The 17,435-nt window shown below is 51.5% G+C and overlaps 6 protein-coding genes across 6 annotated transcripts; 3 read left to right on the top strand and 3 right to left on the bottom strand.

The window, feature by feature from the left end:
- Positions 1 to 1,297: 1,297 nt before the first annotated feature.
- erg8 (phosphomevalonate kinase) lies at positions 1,298 to 2,802 on the top strand (the record flags this gene model as incomplete). The annotated part of the gene is made up of 3 exons (XM_067616751.1): positions 1,298 to 1,460; positions 1,512 to 1,647; positions 1,698 to 2,802. 3 exons carry the CDS (start codon positions 1,298 to 1,300, stop codon positions 2,800 to 2,802), a joined length of 1,404 nt encoding a protein of 467 aa, XP_067484385.1.
- Positions 2,803 to 3,031: 229 nt separating this feature from the next.
- Positions 3,032 to 5,599, bottom strand: ASPBRDRAFT_111889 (uncharacterized protein; the record flags this gene model as incomplete). Its single annotated transcript, XM_067616602.1, has 3 exons — positions 3,032 to 3,103; positions 3,175 to 4,935; positions 4,988 to 5,599. 3 exons carry the CDS (start codon positions 5,597 to 5,599, stop codon positions 3,032 to 3,034), a joined length of 2,445 nt encoding a protein of 814 aa, XP_067484384.1.
- Positions 5,600 to 6,821: 1,222 nt separating this feature from the next.
- Positions 6,822 to 8,539, bottom strand: ASPBRDRAFT_112956 (putative MFS monosaccharide transporter; the record flags this gene model as incomplete). Its single annotated transcript, XM_067616707.1, has 3 exons — positions 6,822 to 7,674; positions 7,727 to 8,375; positions 8,443 to 8,539. The coding sequence occupies 3 exons, from the start codon at positions 8,537 to 8,539 to the stop codon at positions 6,822 to 6,824; spliced, it is 1,599 nt and encodes a 532-aa protein (XP_067484383.1).
- Positions 8,540 to 9,479: 940 nt separating this feature from the next.
- Positions 9,480 to 10,943, bottom strand: ASPBRDRAFT_190472 (uncharacterized protein; the record flags this gene model as incomplete). Its single annotated transcript, XM_067620236.1, has 3 exons — positions 9,480 to 9,647; positions 9,723 to 10,639; positions 10,706 to 10,943. 3 exons carry the CDS (start codon positions 10,941 to 10,943, stop codon positions 9,480 to 9,482), a joined length of 1,323 nt encoding a protein of 440 aa, XP_067484382.1.
- Positions 10,944 to 13,728: 2,785 nt separating this feature from the next.
- On the top strand, positions 13,729 to 14,154 carry ASPBRDRAFT_36330 (uncharacterized protein). Its single transcript, XM_067623482.1, has one exon. It carries the CDS (start codon positions 13,755 to 13,757, stop codon positions 13,998 to 14,000), a length of 246 nt encoding a protein of 81 aa, XP_067484381.1. The 5' UTR covers positions 13,729 to 13,754; the 3' UTR covers positions 14,001 to 14,154.
- Positions 14,155 to 15,971: 1,817 nt separating this feature from the next.
- On the top strand, positions 15,972 to 16,858 carry ASPBRDRAFT_24841 (uncharacterized protein; the record flags this gene model as incomplete). Its single annotated transcript, XM_067622095.1, has 3 exons — positions 15,972 to 16,497; positions 16,563 to 16,646; positions 16,704 to 16,858. 3 exons carry the CDS (start codon positions 15,972 to 15,974, stop codon positions 16,856 to 16,858), a joined length of 765 nt encoding a protein of 254 aa, XP_067484380.1.
- Positions 16,859 to 17,435: the final 577 nt, after the last annotated feature.

Here is a 17,435-nt window from a genome sequence, read left to right as displayed (position 1 = left end):
CTCTCCGTTCTTGGTTTGAACTCTCCCCAAAGGGATGATGACCCTTCCCTTGTGGTCTCAGATCGCGCGTCAGACGTATTTACGGCGTCGTCCCAGGCTAATCTCCGTGGCGGAAGACACTGTGGCCTCTATTAAAGAAGCTGCTTATTGGTCCCTTCGATCAGATACGAACTATTGTCCTAGTCTCAGGACCCGGACCTCTGGTACGCAGTCCGTTGACGGAAGTCAATTTAGGGGCCACCTTAAATTCGCGTGTGAGAGGACGATAGATGGAGGAGCGTGACTTCATTGAGCAGATTATGAGCTGTTATCAGTTACCACTGGCCTTTTCGGTCCCTGCTCCCAGCATGGCTTTTGCTCCGCGATGAGCCTGCACCATCATCTAACGAAGTACGATGTGATGGGATAAACTGCCTCACTTGAAGCTGCTGCCTATACAATACTCCCTGGAATCAGATGACAGTACAAAAGTTAGCTTCTTAGCTTCGGAGTACACCCATGCATTAACTTCTACACTGCCACCACCGGATGTCACTCTTCCGCTGACGTAGATACCAGTGATGCTCTAGCGGATAGGGCTATCGTCCATGACGACAGATCTAGGTACAAAGTACGGAGGACGGAGCGCCCGGCGACACGAGGGAGATAGCATAGTCTACTACTCTACTAACTTCAGGTTAGTCTACGGAGTAAGTTGGCGGGTAATCTATCAACGATTCAACAGTAATCAGATGCAGATCACGGGATCAGGCCGGGTGGTAGCCACCCGTCAAGCCACACCTGGAGAGCTCCAGCCACAGCTTGCCTGTTTGGATGAAATGAGTGGAAAGTGGCACATATTAACATGATCCCAACAGTCGACAACTGACAGACGCTGGATGCCGCTGCAGCTCTACGAATATTTCCGATCTTCGGCTCCCAGACGCAGGTCAGTCACCATGCATCCGCTCTGGGCCTCTTCCTTATCCTTCTTCTCCTTGCAGGTTGTCTCCCCCGCAAGCCTGGTAGACTTTCCCCTCTAAGCGGGGCTCCTCTCCATATTGACGGAGTTCGCAAATTGATCCAAGGCCCGATTTTCTTTTGCAGCTTTTTTGCTTTTGCCAACCCATTGGATCACTCACCGGCCAAGCCTACTGGTCTGACGGTGCGTACATGATCTCTTTGCAGATCACTGACAGTTTGGTTCTGGCTATAAACTGATCATCTCGCCCCTTTAGTTCCTCGCCCGTGCCAGACGGAATAGATCGCTCACCCCCTTGTGATATCCAAGCCGCACATTACCCTTGCTCCTCCCCTCATGTCCTACAAAGCTCCCACGGTAACGGCGGTGTCCGCCCCAGGGAAGGTCCTTCTCGCCGGCGGCTACCTAGTCCTGGACCGCGATTACACCGGCACCGTGTTTGCGCTCGACGCTCGTATCCATGTCATTGTTCAACAACTGAGGAGGTCTCACCGGAGTGGTACGTTTGACATTCAGATATGAATCAAGGCTGGGGCGGAATTAACTGAAGATGAGGGTGCAGATGAACAAGCTAGTGAGGATGTCATCGTTGTTCGTTCCCCGCAATTTGTGGACGCGGTGTGGGAGTATGGCATCCAGCGTTGCGATAACGGAGGAGGAGTTAAGGTCGTACAGAAGGGCGACGGGTGAGATTCATGGTCTCAGACTTGTAATAAGCAGTGCTAAAATGCAGCAGACGGGCAAACCCGTTTGTCGAAACCTCTCTCAACTACGCCTTGACGTACATCAGCTACGTCGCTGCCTCGAAAGACTTCGGCTCCCTTTCCATCACGATCCTTGCCGATAACGACTACTACTCGGAAACCGCCTTCTCCAAGATCTCAGGCCTCCAGTCTCCGGGACGGTTTGTGAACTTTGGCGTTCCCCTTCATGAAGCACACAAGACCGGGTTGGGCTCGTCTGCGGCCCTGGTCACCGCTTTTGTATCCGCTCTGGTCATTCATCGCACCCTGCAGCCCGAGGACCTCGGTGCTGCTCGCGAGAAGCTGCACAACCTGGCGCAGGCCGCTCACTGTGCAGCACAAGGCAAAGTAGGATCTGGGTTTGATGTGGCGGCAGCGATCTACGGTTCCTGTCTCTACCGGCGGTTCTCGCCGTCCATTTTGGAGTCAGTCGGCGATGTAGGCTCACCAGGTTTCGAGGAACGTCTGTTTGCAATCGTCGAAGACGCCGACCCCAAGCATTCATGGGATACGGAGTGCCTGGATTTCGGTATGAAGCTCCCCCGGGGAATGCAGATGGTTCTGTGTGACGTCGAGTGTGGCTCCCAGACCCCGTCCATGGTCCGCAAGGTCTTGGAATGGCGCAAGCAGAACCCGGAAGAGTCCCTGATGCTCTGGCAGGCGCTTCAGTCCAACAATGAACGACTGTGCTTGGAGCTCAAGCAGCTAGCCCAGAGCCCAGATGCGGAAGCTCCGAACAGCTTTGACGATACTCGTCGCCTTATTGAACGTTCTCGAGACCTCATCCGCACGATGACCCAAAAGGCTGGTGTCCCCATCGAGCCCAAGGTGCAAACCGAGCTGCTCGATGCCATCTGCAGCATCGAAGGTGTTGTCGGCGGAGTCGTCCCTGGTGCCGGTGGGTACGATGCCCTGGCCGTGCTCATCGAGGACAAGGCAGAGGTCATCCAGCGATTGACTGAGCTCTTTGAGACCTGGGAGAGCAAAGTGGAAGATGACTTTGGGGGCAAGATCGGGAATGTTCGCCTTCTCGGGGTACGCCATGGCTCTGCCGGTGTGCAGAATGAGTCGTTGGACCATTATGCAGGGTGGTTCTAGCCCTCTGCTGGTCTGAGAGATTTATGACCACAAGTACATTGTTAGCGTGAACATGACCTTGCATGCCATATGCATAAGCGAGAATTTCGATATCGCAAGCCTTAATAATAGACGATTATCCCTTATAACTATACACTCATGAATCTCTGACTCTAATATCACCAGTAGATGATCTCAACTTTCAAATCATCATCATCCCTTCCTATCCACCTACCATTTATTCCCATCCTCACCAACCCCCCAAATCCACAAACCCAGGCGCATACAAGAACCTCGCCAGATCCCACCCCTCAAGATCGTCCTACATGAACCCAACGATTAGCCCTGATCCAGAAACACCAATCAACACAGACGCAAGAAAATAATACTCACTATTCCCATTCCTATCCCCATCTCATCCCACTCCCCATTAGTACCACCAGCAGCAGCAGCGACAGCACTATCCGGCGTCACCAACATCCTCAACTCCCCATCCACATCCCCATCCTTCTCCTTCTCCTTCTCCTTCAACATCCCCCTCAACATCCCCAACCCAACCCTCAAACACCCCCTAACAGCCTCATACACCACACCCTGCACACCCCCATCCCCATCCCCGTCCCCCCCAGTATCCTCCAAAGCCCTAATCTGCGCCACCAACGCCTCAGAAATAATATACCGTTTCAGCGCCGGCGACTTGCCATGCAATCTGAGGACGTTTGCGCTCTGCAGGGAGAGATTCTCGAGGGTTTGGAGGATGGGGGTTCGTATTGTGGATGCTATGTGGGATAGAGGATTATTATGATGATTATTGTTGGGTGCTTCTTCTTCTTCTATCTGGGTGATGAGTTCTAGGGCTAACGTGCAGATTATGTCGAGGTTTAGAGGTCCGCGGAGGGGTCCGCGGGCTGTCATGGTTAGGAGGGGGAAATCGGTGTCGTTGTCGTCGACGTCGTCGTGTAGAGGGATTGGAGGGTGTGTGGTGGTGTTTGGGGCGAAAGAGGCGATTGTGAGGGCGGATTCGAGGCAGACTTTGCGGGAATAGTGATATTGAGGGGTGGTGAGGGCGATGCGGGCGAAGGGGAGGTGCAGGTGGAGGATGTAGCGGTTCAGGGTTGTGAGGAGGTGGGATTGGTGGAAGGGGGTGGTGGGGAGTTGTGTTGATGTTGGTGTTGATGTGGTAGTGGTGGTGGATTGGAAGAACCTGGTGATGGTGTGGCAGGTGGTGCGTAGTTTGATGGCGAGGTCAAGGGCCTTTTGGTACGGGATTCTGTCGGGGCTATGGATGAGTTGGATGGTTTCGGCGCGTAGGGAGAAGGACTCGTGGAGGAGGAGTTGGAGGGATGTGTCTGTGTGAGTGGTGCTGGGTTGTGAGGTTGGGGGTTGCTTGAGGTCTGGGTCGATGTCGGCGTCGTTGAGGTTGGACGGGGGCTTGGTGTCGAAGTATGGGATGGCGAGAGGAGAGGCGGAGTCGAGTGAGGACTGGAGGGTTAGTTCGAGGACAGTGGCCCAGAGACGGGCTCGCATCTCGGATTGGAATGGAGGTAGAGCTGGGAAGTGGACGGAGTCTCGATGCAAGCCCATAGCCGTGGCTGTCTGCAGGAGGGCACCGGCTGAGAGGTGTAAGGATGGGCCTGGAGTTCCCATCTGGCGGGCGAGGATGAGTAGGCAGAAGATCTGGAGTCCGTCCAGGTTGAAGGTGCTCTTTTCAGTTGGGCCAGTAAGCCACCAATGGGCAGCATAGATCCAAGTCTGGATAAGTCGAGTATCGTATTCTTTGCCGGCTTTGCCTCGCTGTGGGTGAAAGGTTGTGCCGATGGCGAGGATCAGCGCCAGCTTCACGAGGAATGGAGTAGGGGTGACTGGAGGCTGGTCCCAGAACTGCTGGTATTCCTTGTTGAACGATGGAACGTGCACGATGCGATATATGCCTTCGAATGTCCGGAGGTAGCATTGCACCAGCTCATCACACGCTGACCTTACCGGGATGGTAGAGAGCAAGTCTGGCACTGGGTCATTCAATCGGGGACTCTGCACCGCCTTGACTGACCCACGGAGATAACGAAGCTCTTTGATTTGAGCAGTCAGCTCTGCCTTGAGCTCGGGACACAGCGGCTGGGGACCCTTGGTTTCCAGTGAGCCTACGAGTTGGAGCTGCGAGTGGTCAGTATTCATTGAATTCCAACTAGAGGCAGGAATCAAGCACCTTATCCATCGTGTGCATGTAATGAGTCGGTCCGAACAGCTTCATCTTCTTAGCACCGGTGTGCAATCGAGGAGGCGTTGCAGCAATGGACATATCTCCATTCGGTGCTGGGGAAGGATTCGTGCATGATAGTAGCCGCTGTTCAAGGCTCTGAACCATGTCACATAGCTCTCGAAGTGCCTGCTGGATATCAGAATCCGGGGCCGATGGCCGTGTTATCTCCGTGGCGGTGAGTCTGTCTTCCAGACGCTGTAGACGGAGCTGCAGGTCGCGGATCGTTGATCCAAGCTGCGAGGAGATGCAGTCCTTGCTACTACAATGAGGTCTGATGTGTGGTGTCTCGTCCAAGGACCCCGTTGGGCCATCTGGCATCCCAGATGGCAGCGGATAGCTCGGTGCATTGCGCTGCGGCTCATGCGAGATAAGGCGAGATGTTCGGTGATCAGCTGGGGTTGGAGAACGACTATCCCGACGATAAGAGCAACCCAAAGATGAGCGAGCTCGCGTGCAAGGTCCACAGGGCACATTGCGGTCACAGCGAACCTTGCGTTGGCGGCATTGCTCACACGATTTAGCGGGCCGGCGACGTTTGCGAGGTTCGGTGTCGGCCATTAGTGCCGTATGCAGCCTGGATGACATTAGTCGCGAACCATGATACGTACGTAGCAAGTTAATGATACCAGTTTCAATCAAGCGCAATGCCAACTTCCTGAAACAGCTTGTCCCACAGCAGCTGAGATGGTAACGGTTGTGGTCGTGATGATGATTATGGTGAGGTTAAAGTCAAAAGCCGAGAACTCGGTCTTTCCGGCACAAAGACCGAGGCCGAGTCCGCGAAGGATTCTCGGGCCCCGAACTTCACGAAGTATAAAGCGCTCGACATGGGGATGTCGACTGGCTCTATTCAATCATCTAAAGGCTTATTTCCAAGAAAACTACACCGAATATGCATTCGCCTACTCCCTATTTCAGCCAGAACTACACTCGTCACCTCCATGCTCGGGGCTATGGTGCCCGAGGCTTCGGGCGGTTCGGCAAAGTTGCTGTTGTCGGAACGTGTGCCTACTTGGTCTCGAAGAAAGTGTTCCAGTATGTTCTACTCATGCACACTATTGGACTGTAGGGTTAACTAGATAGATCATGCAGTCAATGTCATGTCCGCCCACAAAATCCACAATTTACAGAGTAATGTGGCTTGAGCTATTGGTTATTGAAATCGATGGCGCTACTATGGAAGTAATTAGAGTTCGGATCTGCAGGTTATTGCCTTAGCGCCGGGACTAAAAGGATGTTTGCTTCTTATCCACGGATCCTGCCGCTAGTTCTTCTAAGTTCTAATAGACATGTTGATTAAGCTTTTCTGTCAAAACCATTGCAATAATTTGGGATCGTCATTCAGCATCATACACGGTTGTACTTCACCGGAAAGTAGGGTTACTGAACTTATCAAAGACATGGTTTAATCGTCTCATTGAACAATCAAATGGTATTCAACTGTCAAGAGCAAACAGAGATCTATCGATCACTCTATCGGACATAACATCTACACACAGATGACCCATAATACATCTCGAGGCTGCTCAACAACCACGCGTAATTTATGAACAAGTGCTTCCTCTTCCCTCGCCCAGGCCACAGCCAAGGACCTTGGGAAAAGTGTCACAATCAGCACCAAGTGCCAGACCATACACGCGTAAGCTTGGTTGTCCAGCAACGGCTCGGTAGAAAATCAAAAACAAAATGGTATAAAACTCATGCCCAAGCATAGCATCGTGCGCAAAATAAATTTCAAAACATCAAGTAATGGGAGGTTTAGATGTGTTGTATACACCCATTACAGCTGGGTAGGCTGGAACTGAGAGAACTCGGCAGAGGCAGGGGGATCCTTCTCGGCAATTCTCTCCTCAGCCTTCTCTTCATCACCAAGGATGCCGTACTCAGCGGCCTTGGCCTCAATCTCCTCGTCGGTGAGCTTGGGCAGCTCCTTCGAGGCCCGGACATAGCTGATATTCTCGACGTACCCCTTGGCGAAGATCAAATCAATCTCTTCCAAACTGCGTCCCGCGGTCTCCGGGTAGAAGAACCAAATGACAGGAATGAAGAGACCGTTCCAGGCAGCGAAGAAAAGGTAGGTACCCCAACCGATATTCTGGACCATGACAGGAGTGATCATGACAACGGTGAAGTTGAACAGCCAGTTGCTGCAAGTAGACACTGCATTCGCTTTGGATCTGGTCTTGAGGGGGGAGATCTCGGCCGGGTAGAGCCACGGCAAAGGAAGCCAGGTGGCACCGAAGAAGCACATGTAGAGGAAGAAGCCGAAGACAGCTCCCTTGGCGCTCTCGGCATCACCGGGGATCAGGCATGCGAACACAATGACCATAGCAGCACATTGACCATAGCTGCCTCCGAGGAACAGCTTACGCCTACCAATCTTCTCAATGAAGAACCACGAGAAGGTGGCGAAGATAGCGTAACAAATCATGTTGATACCACCAATCAGAAGTGCAAAGTTGTGCGTTTGCCCGATGGACTGTTCCAACAGCACTGGAAGATAGTAGATGACAGCATTGCAACCGGAGATCTGTTGAAAGAATTGGGAAGATGATCCCACAATCATCCGGCGGAAATGCTGGGAAGGACCGCCGGTGAGCAGGTCTCGGAATTTGACCTTGGAAGAACCGGACCTATTTATTTTGTAAGTTTTGCAGGCCATAAGAACGTAACAGGGGTGCTTACGCTCTGATTGAGTCCAGCGTCAGTTGCTTTTCCAGCTGGACATGAGGGTCATCAACTTCTGAGTCCGCCAGTGCAGCAAGGACTCGGGTGCCTTCCTCAATCTTGCCGTGGGCGATCAAGTACCGAGGAGAGTCCGGAAGGTAAGTCATGCCGACAATGATCAAGATACCGAAGAAGATCTGGAACGCGATAGGGAACCGCCAGACCAAATCAGGCGGGCCGTAGTGGGCACCATAATCAATCCAATAAGCGATGGCTGTTCCAATGGCGATGATACCACCCTCTATACAGATCAGAAGACCTCGGTTGGTCGTCTTAGAACACTCGGCTTGATAAGTGGGAATGGTCGAGGTGTTCATGCCGTTGCCGATACCAGTGATCACACGACCGAAGATGAACTGTAGCAGAGGAATATGGCCTGGCATGGAGGTAACCTGGATGATGACACCGATGATCATCACCCACGCGCCTGAGATGACCATGATACGGCGACCCAATTTCTCGCCGAAGATCAAAGCGAAGATAGCACCGAAAAGGCAGCCAACTTCGTAGACAGCAGTGACAGTGGCCTGCATGACATTGTCGTTCCTGGTAGCCGTGAACACATTATTGAACGCAGGGTCCGAGATGATACCAGACATTACACCCTCTAAACGTTGTTGATAATGGTTAGTAGCTTACCCTTGCATGGTGACATACTGGGATCGACAACTTACGGTCGTAACCGAAGAGTAAAAACCCCATCGTAGCAATCCCTGATAGAAACAGGGATAGTTTCCGGCCAGACATGCCGGCGTACTTTGGGGGCGCCATGATGCCGAATCGATCAAAACCAAGCAGCGCTGGGACTGCGCACGTAATCCGGGGAACTGGGGGTGATGAGGAGAGGATGGGGAAAGAGGGACAAAGGGGAAAGTGGAAGAGTGATCGTGAAGGCGACAGCGGAGAGGAAACAAACTGGCAGATGTAGCAGACTTAAAAGAATGGAAAACCGCATGCGGCCACCGACGGTGGAGCGCAACTTGAGCCGTCCCAGAGGGGGGCACACCCACGGGGAAAGATTGGGAGCGTCTTAGCCCTCCACATCTTCTGTGGATTTACCCATGGGTATGGACCTGCGACTGACATCACAGGCCAGTGGTGCGAATGGGCAACCGACAACTGTCCACGACAGGATCTTCGGTGAGCAGCACGATGCGTTCGGGGCAGGTTGCGCGATGATGTGAGGATGATGCATTCCGAAGTGGATGATCGTCGGAGAGCGCAGCGAGTGATGCAACTTCATGGCGCCTGATAAACTGGCTGGCCCACACAGGGTTCACTAGATCCCCACTTGGTGGAGGCAAGGCCCGTGCAAGGGCAGGTTAGGCATGGGTCTTCTGAACAATATGGGTCTCCCTTGTCCCTGGAAGCGTTTAACCTCTCTTGAAGAGTTTTCATCCATCCACTCACAGACGGAAGGTGGTGAAGGTGGATCTCGGTTCGCTGTGATGCAGGCCACGGCCGCGGGTAGGCTTGAACACGGATGGAGATCGCCACCGGGAACGGTCGCCAATCGACGGCGCCACCGAAGCTTTCCCGACCTCCCGCGGCATTCGGTCCAGTGGTACGACCAGCGGCCTACCCCATTCTTATTTAATGCTTATCTTTATAATCATGCCTTAGCGGTGGTACTGGTGGTAGTGGTGTGGTGCCGGTCGTCGTTAAGTCGTCGTTAGTCGTCGGGAGAGAGGTGTGTGTGGACAAACCGAACCTATCGGCTCAAGCGAAATTCCTCAATATCGTAATACGCGGGCAGAGAAGCATTGGCATGTTGAGCATAACAGGACCGAAGTGCTAGTGGAACCTTCGCCACTTTTTGCACAATGCGCTCAGTGCTGCACCCGAGGGTATTATCCCTTGGGGACACCATAAAAACAAACTGCACAGTGCTTCGTTAGTTTGATTTTCCTTTGGTTTCCCCTTTCGAGTCAGTGTCCAAAGTTTTCGGCCTTACCTCTAGCCAGTGGCTCACCCTCACATTCTTATACTGGGTGTCATAGTGCATGCCTTGCGTTCCAGTCGAGACGCAATGAAGGTGACAATCTGGAAGTTGCAAGGTCAGGTCCAACACAGTTTCCTCTGCGGTAGTCTCTGGTCCACTTGGTATCTCGGGATCCCCGACCATTTTCGCAAATGCTCCGTTGCCCTTCGAGGCCGATTCTGGCCGCTCATCATCAACATTCCCGGCCCGGTGGAGCGCCATAGTGGATCCAGCCTTCTCCACTTTTTCATATAATATAACGCGTCTAAAAGGACCCGGGCAGCATGCAAGTCCGTCCTTTTGGTGATATTGGACGTTCTCCGAGAGAAAAACCTGCAGGCCCCGGTACTCGGCTCCCCTCAGTTCCGTAAGGGATACTGTAACAGGCAGTCGGTCGCCGAGGGGAGCGCCTCGTCTTGAAACGAGGATTCCCGTGTGAAGCAGACCTTTCCAAGCCCGCGCAATGTATGCTGGTTCCGCGTCTTCCACATCGTCTTCAGCTGGACAGTGAACCGTAGCAATGGCTTGCTTTTTTGCAAAGCGGCGCCTTAGGAAACCTGGACACTCGACGCATGCACGAACCCGGTATTGGACATGAGACTGTCGAATCTCGACTGACTCCGGTAGATGAGAATGCAACAGCATCTCAAATTCGTACGTATGGGTTCCAGCGGATAGACGTTGGTATTTCGGTCCTGCCGCCCTCCCGTGGTTTCCATCCACACATAACGTGGACGGAGCTGCATTCCGCAGCTTGCGTCTATCCCTATGCCATGTGGACTCTTTTCCCTCGGACAGAGCGCTTGAATAACAGGGAGGTGCGGGATCCGAGGCCTGCGGGCTAACCAGGGTCAACGTGCTATCCGTCACGGTTTGGGTGTCATGAAGCCCTGTGAGAGATCGTCATGAATTAGTTTGGAAGACAGATGGTCCTATAAGCAAGACGTTAGCCTCACCATGCGGCCATGTCACACGACTAGTCCCACGAAAGTTCACAGTCAACCTTTTCACCGTCAGATTGTCTTTCAATCTCAACTGGCAGGTACCCCGAAGGACAGCCGGCTTGTTCGTAAACGTAGGCACAAATACCGCTGGTTCTGTAATGTTTAGGTCCAGGCTCAGGTCACTGGAGTCATCGTGGGCATAGAGCTTCCGAGTCGCCTTTTTTGCAATCGAGAGAGACTGTCGAAGCATCTCTAGGAAGGAAGAACACTTCCAGGGTGATCAGCATAAGGAAGTTAGGGAACACTGTTTGGGAAATAGGGTGATGGGGCAAGGCCATTTATATGGAATCAAGGCCTGCAGTAGGGTGGCCATATGACTTAAATCCAGATCATGCTTCGTAAACAGCTAATTACATCAGGGAAGCTTTGGGTCTGGGCCACTGCACATCCGTATCAGATCCGGGTTGTGTGACAGCAAGGGCTGCTGTCTTCTTGTTCTCTACCCCAATCCAGTTAACTTGACCTGTTCAGGGGTGCCTCGGTGAGGAATGCTTCAGAGGGGTAAGCTACCCCCTCGAGGTTGAACCGGACTCGAAAGGCTAACCTTCCATCCTCACCCATGACCCTCTTTTTTTTCTTACAGTCAGAATGTTGGGTCAAGCTCAAACGGATGTGTTGTTGGGCGTGGGCACCTTTGACGCACATCCAGGCAAGAATGATGTCACAATTTCGAGGCCGGTCACCGGGCGAGAACATGGCAAGAAGGAGACCACGGATACCGCTTTTCATGTCCACCAAATGCTACTTGCGAACGCGAGGTATACGGCCATGTTTGATACTTGAACCATGGCATGGTGATTGATTGTTTGTCCACGTGGACAAATTCTTGATGTTCTGGGCATCTTCAGGAATCTTAGTAGGCGATCAGGAGACGACGGATCGCTGAGCTGTTCTCAAATTAGCACCAAGTTTCACCGTAGACCTAGCAGAGAGGTAGTCTAGACTGGATAAGACTGCCGGTTAAGTCGGCTACCTATGGGTAAAGGGTCAAGCAAATGGCAAAAGCTCGTCGATCATCGCAGGAACACATTCACCGAACTGAAGCCCCTCATCGAGTAACCATAACTCGTGATTCTGCTTTAGGAGCCCTCAAGTTAGCTCACCATAGTTGATCGATATAATATGTCAAGAGGATCGTAGTTTATCATGCGAGATAGTCGATCGCGCCATTCTCAGTGTGGCATGACCACGAGCTCTTCGGAGATGGATGGCTTTTCGCATCCTGGAGAACTGCAGAGGAGATGGGAATGTGGCATGTATATGAGACCCACATAGACAGGAAATTCAGAAGAAAACATGCCGCTCAAACCGTGCTGCTTTATGCTGATCAGCATGCTTCAGAAGAGTGGCAGTGTGAAGTGGGGAGGTGCGGCTGGCGGATGACAATGAAGCCAACGAAATCAGCGGCGGTTGATCCTACTACTACACTTGTATCTGCTTCCTGACTCCTAATATTCTCACAAAGACGCGACTAAGCATTAGTCATTCCGATTCAATAATTGATTTCTATTGCCCGGCTCACCTGTTATAGTGCATTATTCTGTATACAATGTCTCACTTTCTCCCTCTTCCTATTTCTGAAGTACTATTTATCCACATTCCCAGTGCGCGTACTAAACCTTAAGAAGAGGTACCTAGATACTTCATATTGAATGGATATCGATACCCCGAAGTAAGTTCAAGTTGAACGCTTCAAGAATTTCGCTCCACTCGGAAGGCTAATTCGAGAAATACCAGTTCTCTTTAGAGGAGAAGACCTCTTTTGAGACAACACTCGACCGTTGGAGTAAAGTCTCTTCATGTTACCTAGCATCAATTGCGCTTATGACTACCCTCCAGGTTACTCCTTTACATCTCTAACGGCCCTTGGGTAACTGACTCCCACAGCCATAGGGGAAGCTCATCTCTTGATTGCCGAACCTTGGATGACTCGAGTATGCCTATGCGGCAGATGGGAGCCGAAACTGACTGCTTGGGACTGGCAAATGCATTCAACATATCATTAACCTATTGATGGATGCTGTTGGACTCTTTCTACGGCCTAGATTATCTTGGGTGCATCCACCACCCGATCCACTATACTTTCCTACCCAGCCCCTTTCGATCGGAAATGTGGTTGGATGTTCACAGATTTTACAGGATGGCATATGTGTTATGTTATGGGAAGTCTATTCATTATACGCTGAACAGTCCTTGAGTGTAAGTTCGCCGTAGGTGTAGGATTCACGAAACTGTACATTACAGCGATCTTTGTAGATCTGTGTTGAGTGGATATAGGCGCGTCTATTTGAGAGGTTCCTGCTTCTGAATTACCAAGTCTCACATTTCATTCGCAAATACTTCAGTACGGGTTCAGAATGGTCATAGGCTAGACTAGTTGATGTCTTATCGCGGCTTACAGGGCAGGGCTCTACAAATTTTGAATGCTCTGTAGCTTGGTTTCCGAATGGTATATACTTCCATAGCCTAGTATCTAGGCTGGTCTGCGCTAGCTATCTGTGAGAGGTTCGCGACATTACCAAGATAGAAAGTATCCCATAATCATCAAAGGTGAATGTAGAAGTTCGTAGTGGAAAGGATCTTGACCGGGTGTGCCAGCGTGCTGATTATCTCGATTATGCTGAAATTGAGTCTCCAAAGTTCAAGTGACGGGAAAATCCCAGTAGGACTGCTAAGAGGACGATGTTTGCTATATTTTGAAGCACAAGGGAACTAACTGCCTTGCTCTTCGCACAGACAAGTCCTAGTCTATAGCCATTCATAAGGGTGTGACGTACTCATGTCTTGAACAGACTGACAGAGCGATATCACGATGTCCTGAATCAAAACTTGAACTGAAACCAGGTTTCTCAATCAGATGTACATGGTAGAATATGTGAGGCCATGCCATTTGGTGACTGCAATCTACGGAGAATATCTGATTCTCGAATCGATGATTGTGGATTCAAGATCCGCGACCCACTTATACTTAATGGCCTGAGGCAACGGGTCTAATTCTTTGATGAAAGCCAAGTCAGCCCATCCTCAGCAGGACTACAGCTACCCTTTAAGTGGACTTGCAACTGGGGCTGTTATGTCTGTAGCGTCTATTGTCTCCAGATACAGCACATCAGATCGTAATAGACTCCGACTAGTCGTGATGTTTTTCGTTAGGATGGACAATCTGCCACTTGAATTTTGGCTTTCAGTTCCAAGAATCGCGGGTTATAGGTATCAACGTCATATGGTACGCGTGGGATCGTTTTGATACCAAGACACGACCGACGGGCAGGATTTCTGAGCTACATCCCGTCCACATTCAGATGACGAGCCAGCCAGTCGAGAACGAACCTCGTGCTTCTACTTTCTGCAAGATTAGTCATAGGAGGGTCTAAGAAAAAGAAAAATAGAGTTAGTATGCAAAGCTCTCAGAGCTAGTATGCTCCTCAGAGTGTTGACGATCCCTTCTAGACTATACGGAGTAGTATGTCTCGGTTGTTTGTCTATCATGCGACTCGACCATGTCGTCTTAGCCTGCCTTTCTCACGTATATTCTTCTACTGCATAGCTTTGATCGTGCTATGTTACCTTTATCTCTGTTATGAGCGGTTCAACCCCGGTGGGTATCCTGCGGTGGCCAACACTTGGTCTGATGATCTTGCAGAGATGCCATGTCAGCACGTGCTCGCGCAAAGTAAATTGACGATCAGCGCTGAATGTACGTTAATTTGGCATTGACTGTCTACCCCAAGCTTGGGGGCACCATAGTAGCGCACAGATATTATTCTGTCAATACACTAGATGTCCGTATGGATAGTTCCGTCATCTGTCTCCCGAACGACAGTTGTATGCACGATGGTATGAAACATAATCACTGGAGCAAGTGCAACCCCTCCATAAACAGCCTTACCAAGGCAGCACGTCTAGTGTTGAGCGCTAATGCACCATGTATAATGTGCCAAAGCATATGATCGGAGTAGTGGATTCATTCGGTGCTGATTAGATAGAACCTATCATCTGGTGGATGGACATCTTTATCTGCCGCGTGCATACCTTGAGCCAGTTAACATGAAGTGTGCTTATTTTTGTGAAGCAGGAGCATAATAAATCTAAGCCATGTGTAGAACTTTTTCAAACAGCTTCCGTGGAGTCGACAGGATCGATGGCCAGCATGACAGGTGTCACGACCTGCTAGTGACGCAGATATGTCCGGAAGCGACCAGGATCCGCTGCCACCAAGGCCTCAGCTGCACGCGGATGATTGATTCTCTTTCCGTCCAGTCAAGCAGACACTGACGCCTAAAATCACCTGCATGCAAAGCCAAGTTCAACTGGTGAGCAATGAATGAGAGTATATCCGGAAGAGGAAGAGAGAAAGAAGATGAAGAATGACGAAGGAAGAGGGAAAGGGAAGTTAATTATGGGCGGTGGCCCACCGATCCAAGGTGACGCCCGGGGGAGCAACCAACCAGCGCAGTGACTGGCTTGGACCTTCTCCTCTCTTCCCTCTTCCCTCTCGCTGTCTCAACTCTCAAGTGTCTCAGTCCAGTCTCTCTCCCTTTCCCTGTCCATCAATCCATCAATCAATCAATCAATCAATCCATCAATCAATCAATCAATCAATCCAGTCTTTTGTCTCCTCCTTCTTTCCCTCCCACCCCTTTGCCTCCCCCTCTCCATTCTTTATACATTCCCATCCTCATTGCCACAACCTTTTAGTTATCCTTTCAGCCTTACCACAAAATCCTCTTCACTGTTCCCTCCCCTCCTCCACTCGTGGGCCCGCCCGATCGCCTTCGTGGTCCCTCTGTCCTGTACTCTCCTCACTACGCCGTCCCCTTTTCGCTTTCGCTGGACTCCTTCGGGTCGCATGGCCCCCTTCACCCATCCCCGATCAAGGTTCTAGTCTCTTGTTCGGGCCACCCTTGGAAACTCCTCCTCGCCTACCTAATTTAGCACCCTCTCTCAGCCTGCCCTCCTTTCCCTCCTCCGTGCGCGCATCGCCTTGCTTCATCCGCTCCTGTCTTCGATTCCCCCCCTCCCCCAAGCCTGGTTCGCCTCCCCCTTTACCGTCACCCGTCAACTCCCATATCGATTCAACTATCCCTCCACGGAAATCCCGCAGCGGTCTATTCCCTCTTTAAAGTTTTCATCGATCTTGACCTGCCAGCTGAGCCATCCTTTCGTCCCCTAGCGCTACCTGACTCGTGCGGCTTCACGAGGCGTGTCAAAAAGAACCATGTCGGTCACCGAGGACACCAAAGCTGATCCCGTTTCACCCACCCCCGAATCCAACCTAACATCGCAGACCACAACCATTGCTGCGCCATCGTCAGAAGAACCCCAGGAGCTTCCCAGTGCCGCCCCTCATCCCGACCACAACCAAGCCGAAAGCCAAGAGCCTAGTTCGTTGGATGCGAAGCCCACGGACAACAATGGAGACAATACGTCAGCTCCCGTCCCCAAGCAGGTCCCAGTAGATGCTGCTCCATCTGCAAGCGCATCTCCCGAACAGAACGATGAGGCGAAGGCTCCGGCAGCTGGCTCCGAGCCATCGTCCCAGGTATCAGACGAGGCTGCCAAAGAGGAGGAGGACACGGGTCCATCCTTGGTGATCACCCTACTCCTGATAACAGGCTCCCGACACCCGTTCAAGATCGATGGAAAATACCTACGGAAACGGTCGGTAAATGTAGAGAACTACGATCCGTTTGCCATGAGCGTATACACGCTGAAGGAATTGATCTGGCGGGAATGGCGTCAAGGTATGCGTGCAATAGCCAGGATTTGTCCCGGAAGTTGCGGGTGGCTAACATCTGATTCCTGGCAGACTGGGAGCCGCGCCCATCATCGCCCAGCTCCATCCGACTCATCTCATTCGGCAAGCTACTCGATGACAAAGCTCCGTTATCAGGTCTGTAATACGTTCTTATCGCTTCTCCGGCGCTGGTGCTGATCTACTATTTTCTAGACTCCAAGTTCAGCCGGGATGCTCCTAACGTGGTCCATATGACTGTGAAGCCCCAGGAGATTGTTGACGAAGAAGACGCCAAGTCTAAACCTTCATACCCCCGGGAGCGGGAGTCCAGTGAGCGTAGCCCGGGCTGTCGCTGCATCATTCAATAATGAATGGAGCCGTTTCCGCCCGAGAAAGGAGACGACAGAAGTCGCATACTCAAGGCAGTCCTATGCTTTGCGTCCAGGACCTGCCGTTATCGCTTTGCCCTCCTAACACCGATACCAATGCCAAGCTGACTTGCTTGTGCTAATTGAAGATTCGTCGACACGAGCCTTCTTCCAGACCCCTGATTGGAGCCTTGTTGCTTCTGTCTGCTGGGTTCGAGTAGGCTTTGGTCCTCCCCTCACGCTTGTTCGCCAATTTTGCTACTAAGACATTGCATGTGGTTGGCTATCTGACCGTAATGAGACGGCGTTATGGATGGGTTATCATCGCTTTACCAGCACCACCGCATCTGACATTTCCCCAGTTGTCTGTTCTACCCAGTGGTCACCGTTTGGCTTGCATAGTTCCATGAGTTGCTTGATGCTGCTCCGCTTCCTCTTATTTCGTATATACCCTAAGCTCATGTTCTCACTTTGCTCTCTCGTCCCCTTGTGTTGTCTCGTTGGCCGGTCTCAATTTTTCTTTGCATTTGTGTCCACATATTGGAAGCCTACCTCTTGCCCTTGCTTACTTGGTCCT

Source organism: Aspergillus brasiliensis (assembly GCF_001889945.1).
Source record: "Aspergillus brasiliensis CBS 101740 unplaced genomic scaffold ASPBRscaffold_1, whole genome shotgun sequence".
Classification (NCBI taxonomy): domain Eukaryota; kingdom Fungi; phylum Ascomycota; class Eurotiomycetes; order Eurotiales; family Aspergillaceae; genus Aspergillus; species Aspergillus brasiliensis.
This window is presented reverse-complemented; position numbering and strand designations above follow the sequence as displayed.

Bases quoted from the DNA above. Each gene is read 5' to 3' on its own strand.
- ASPBRDRAFT_36330 (XM_067623482.1), top strand. From the start codon at position 13,755: ATGAAAGCCAAGTCAGCCCATCCTCAGCAGGACTACAGCTACCCTTTA.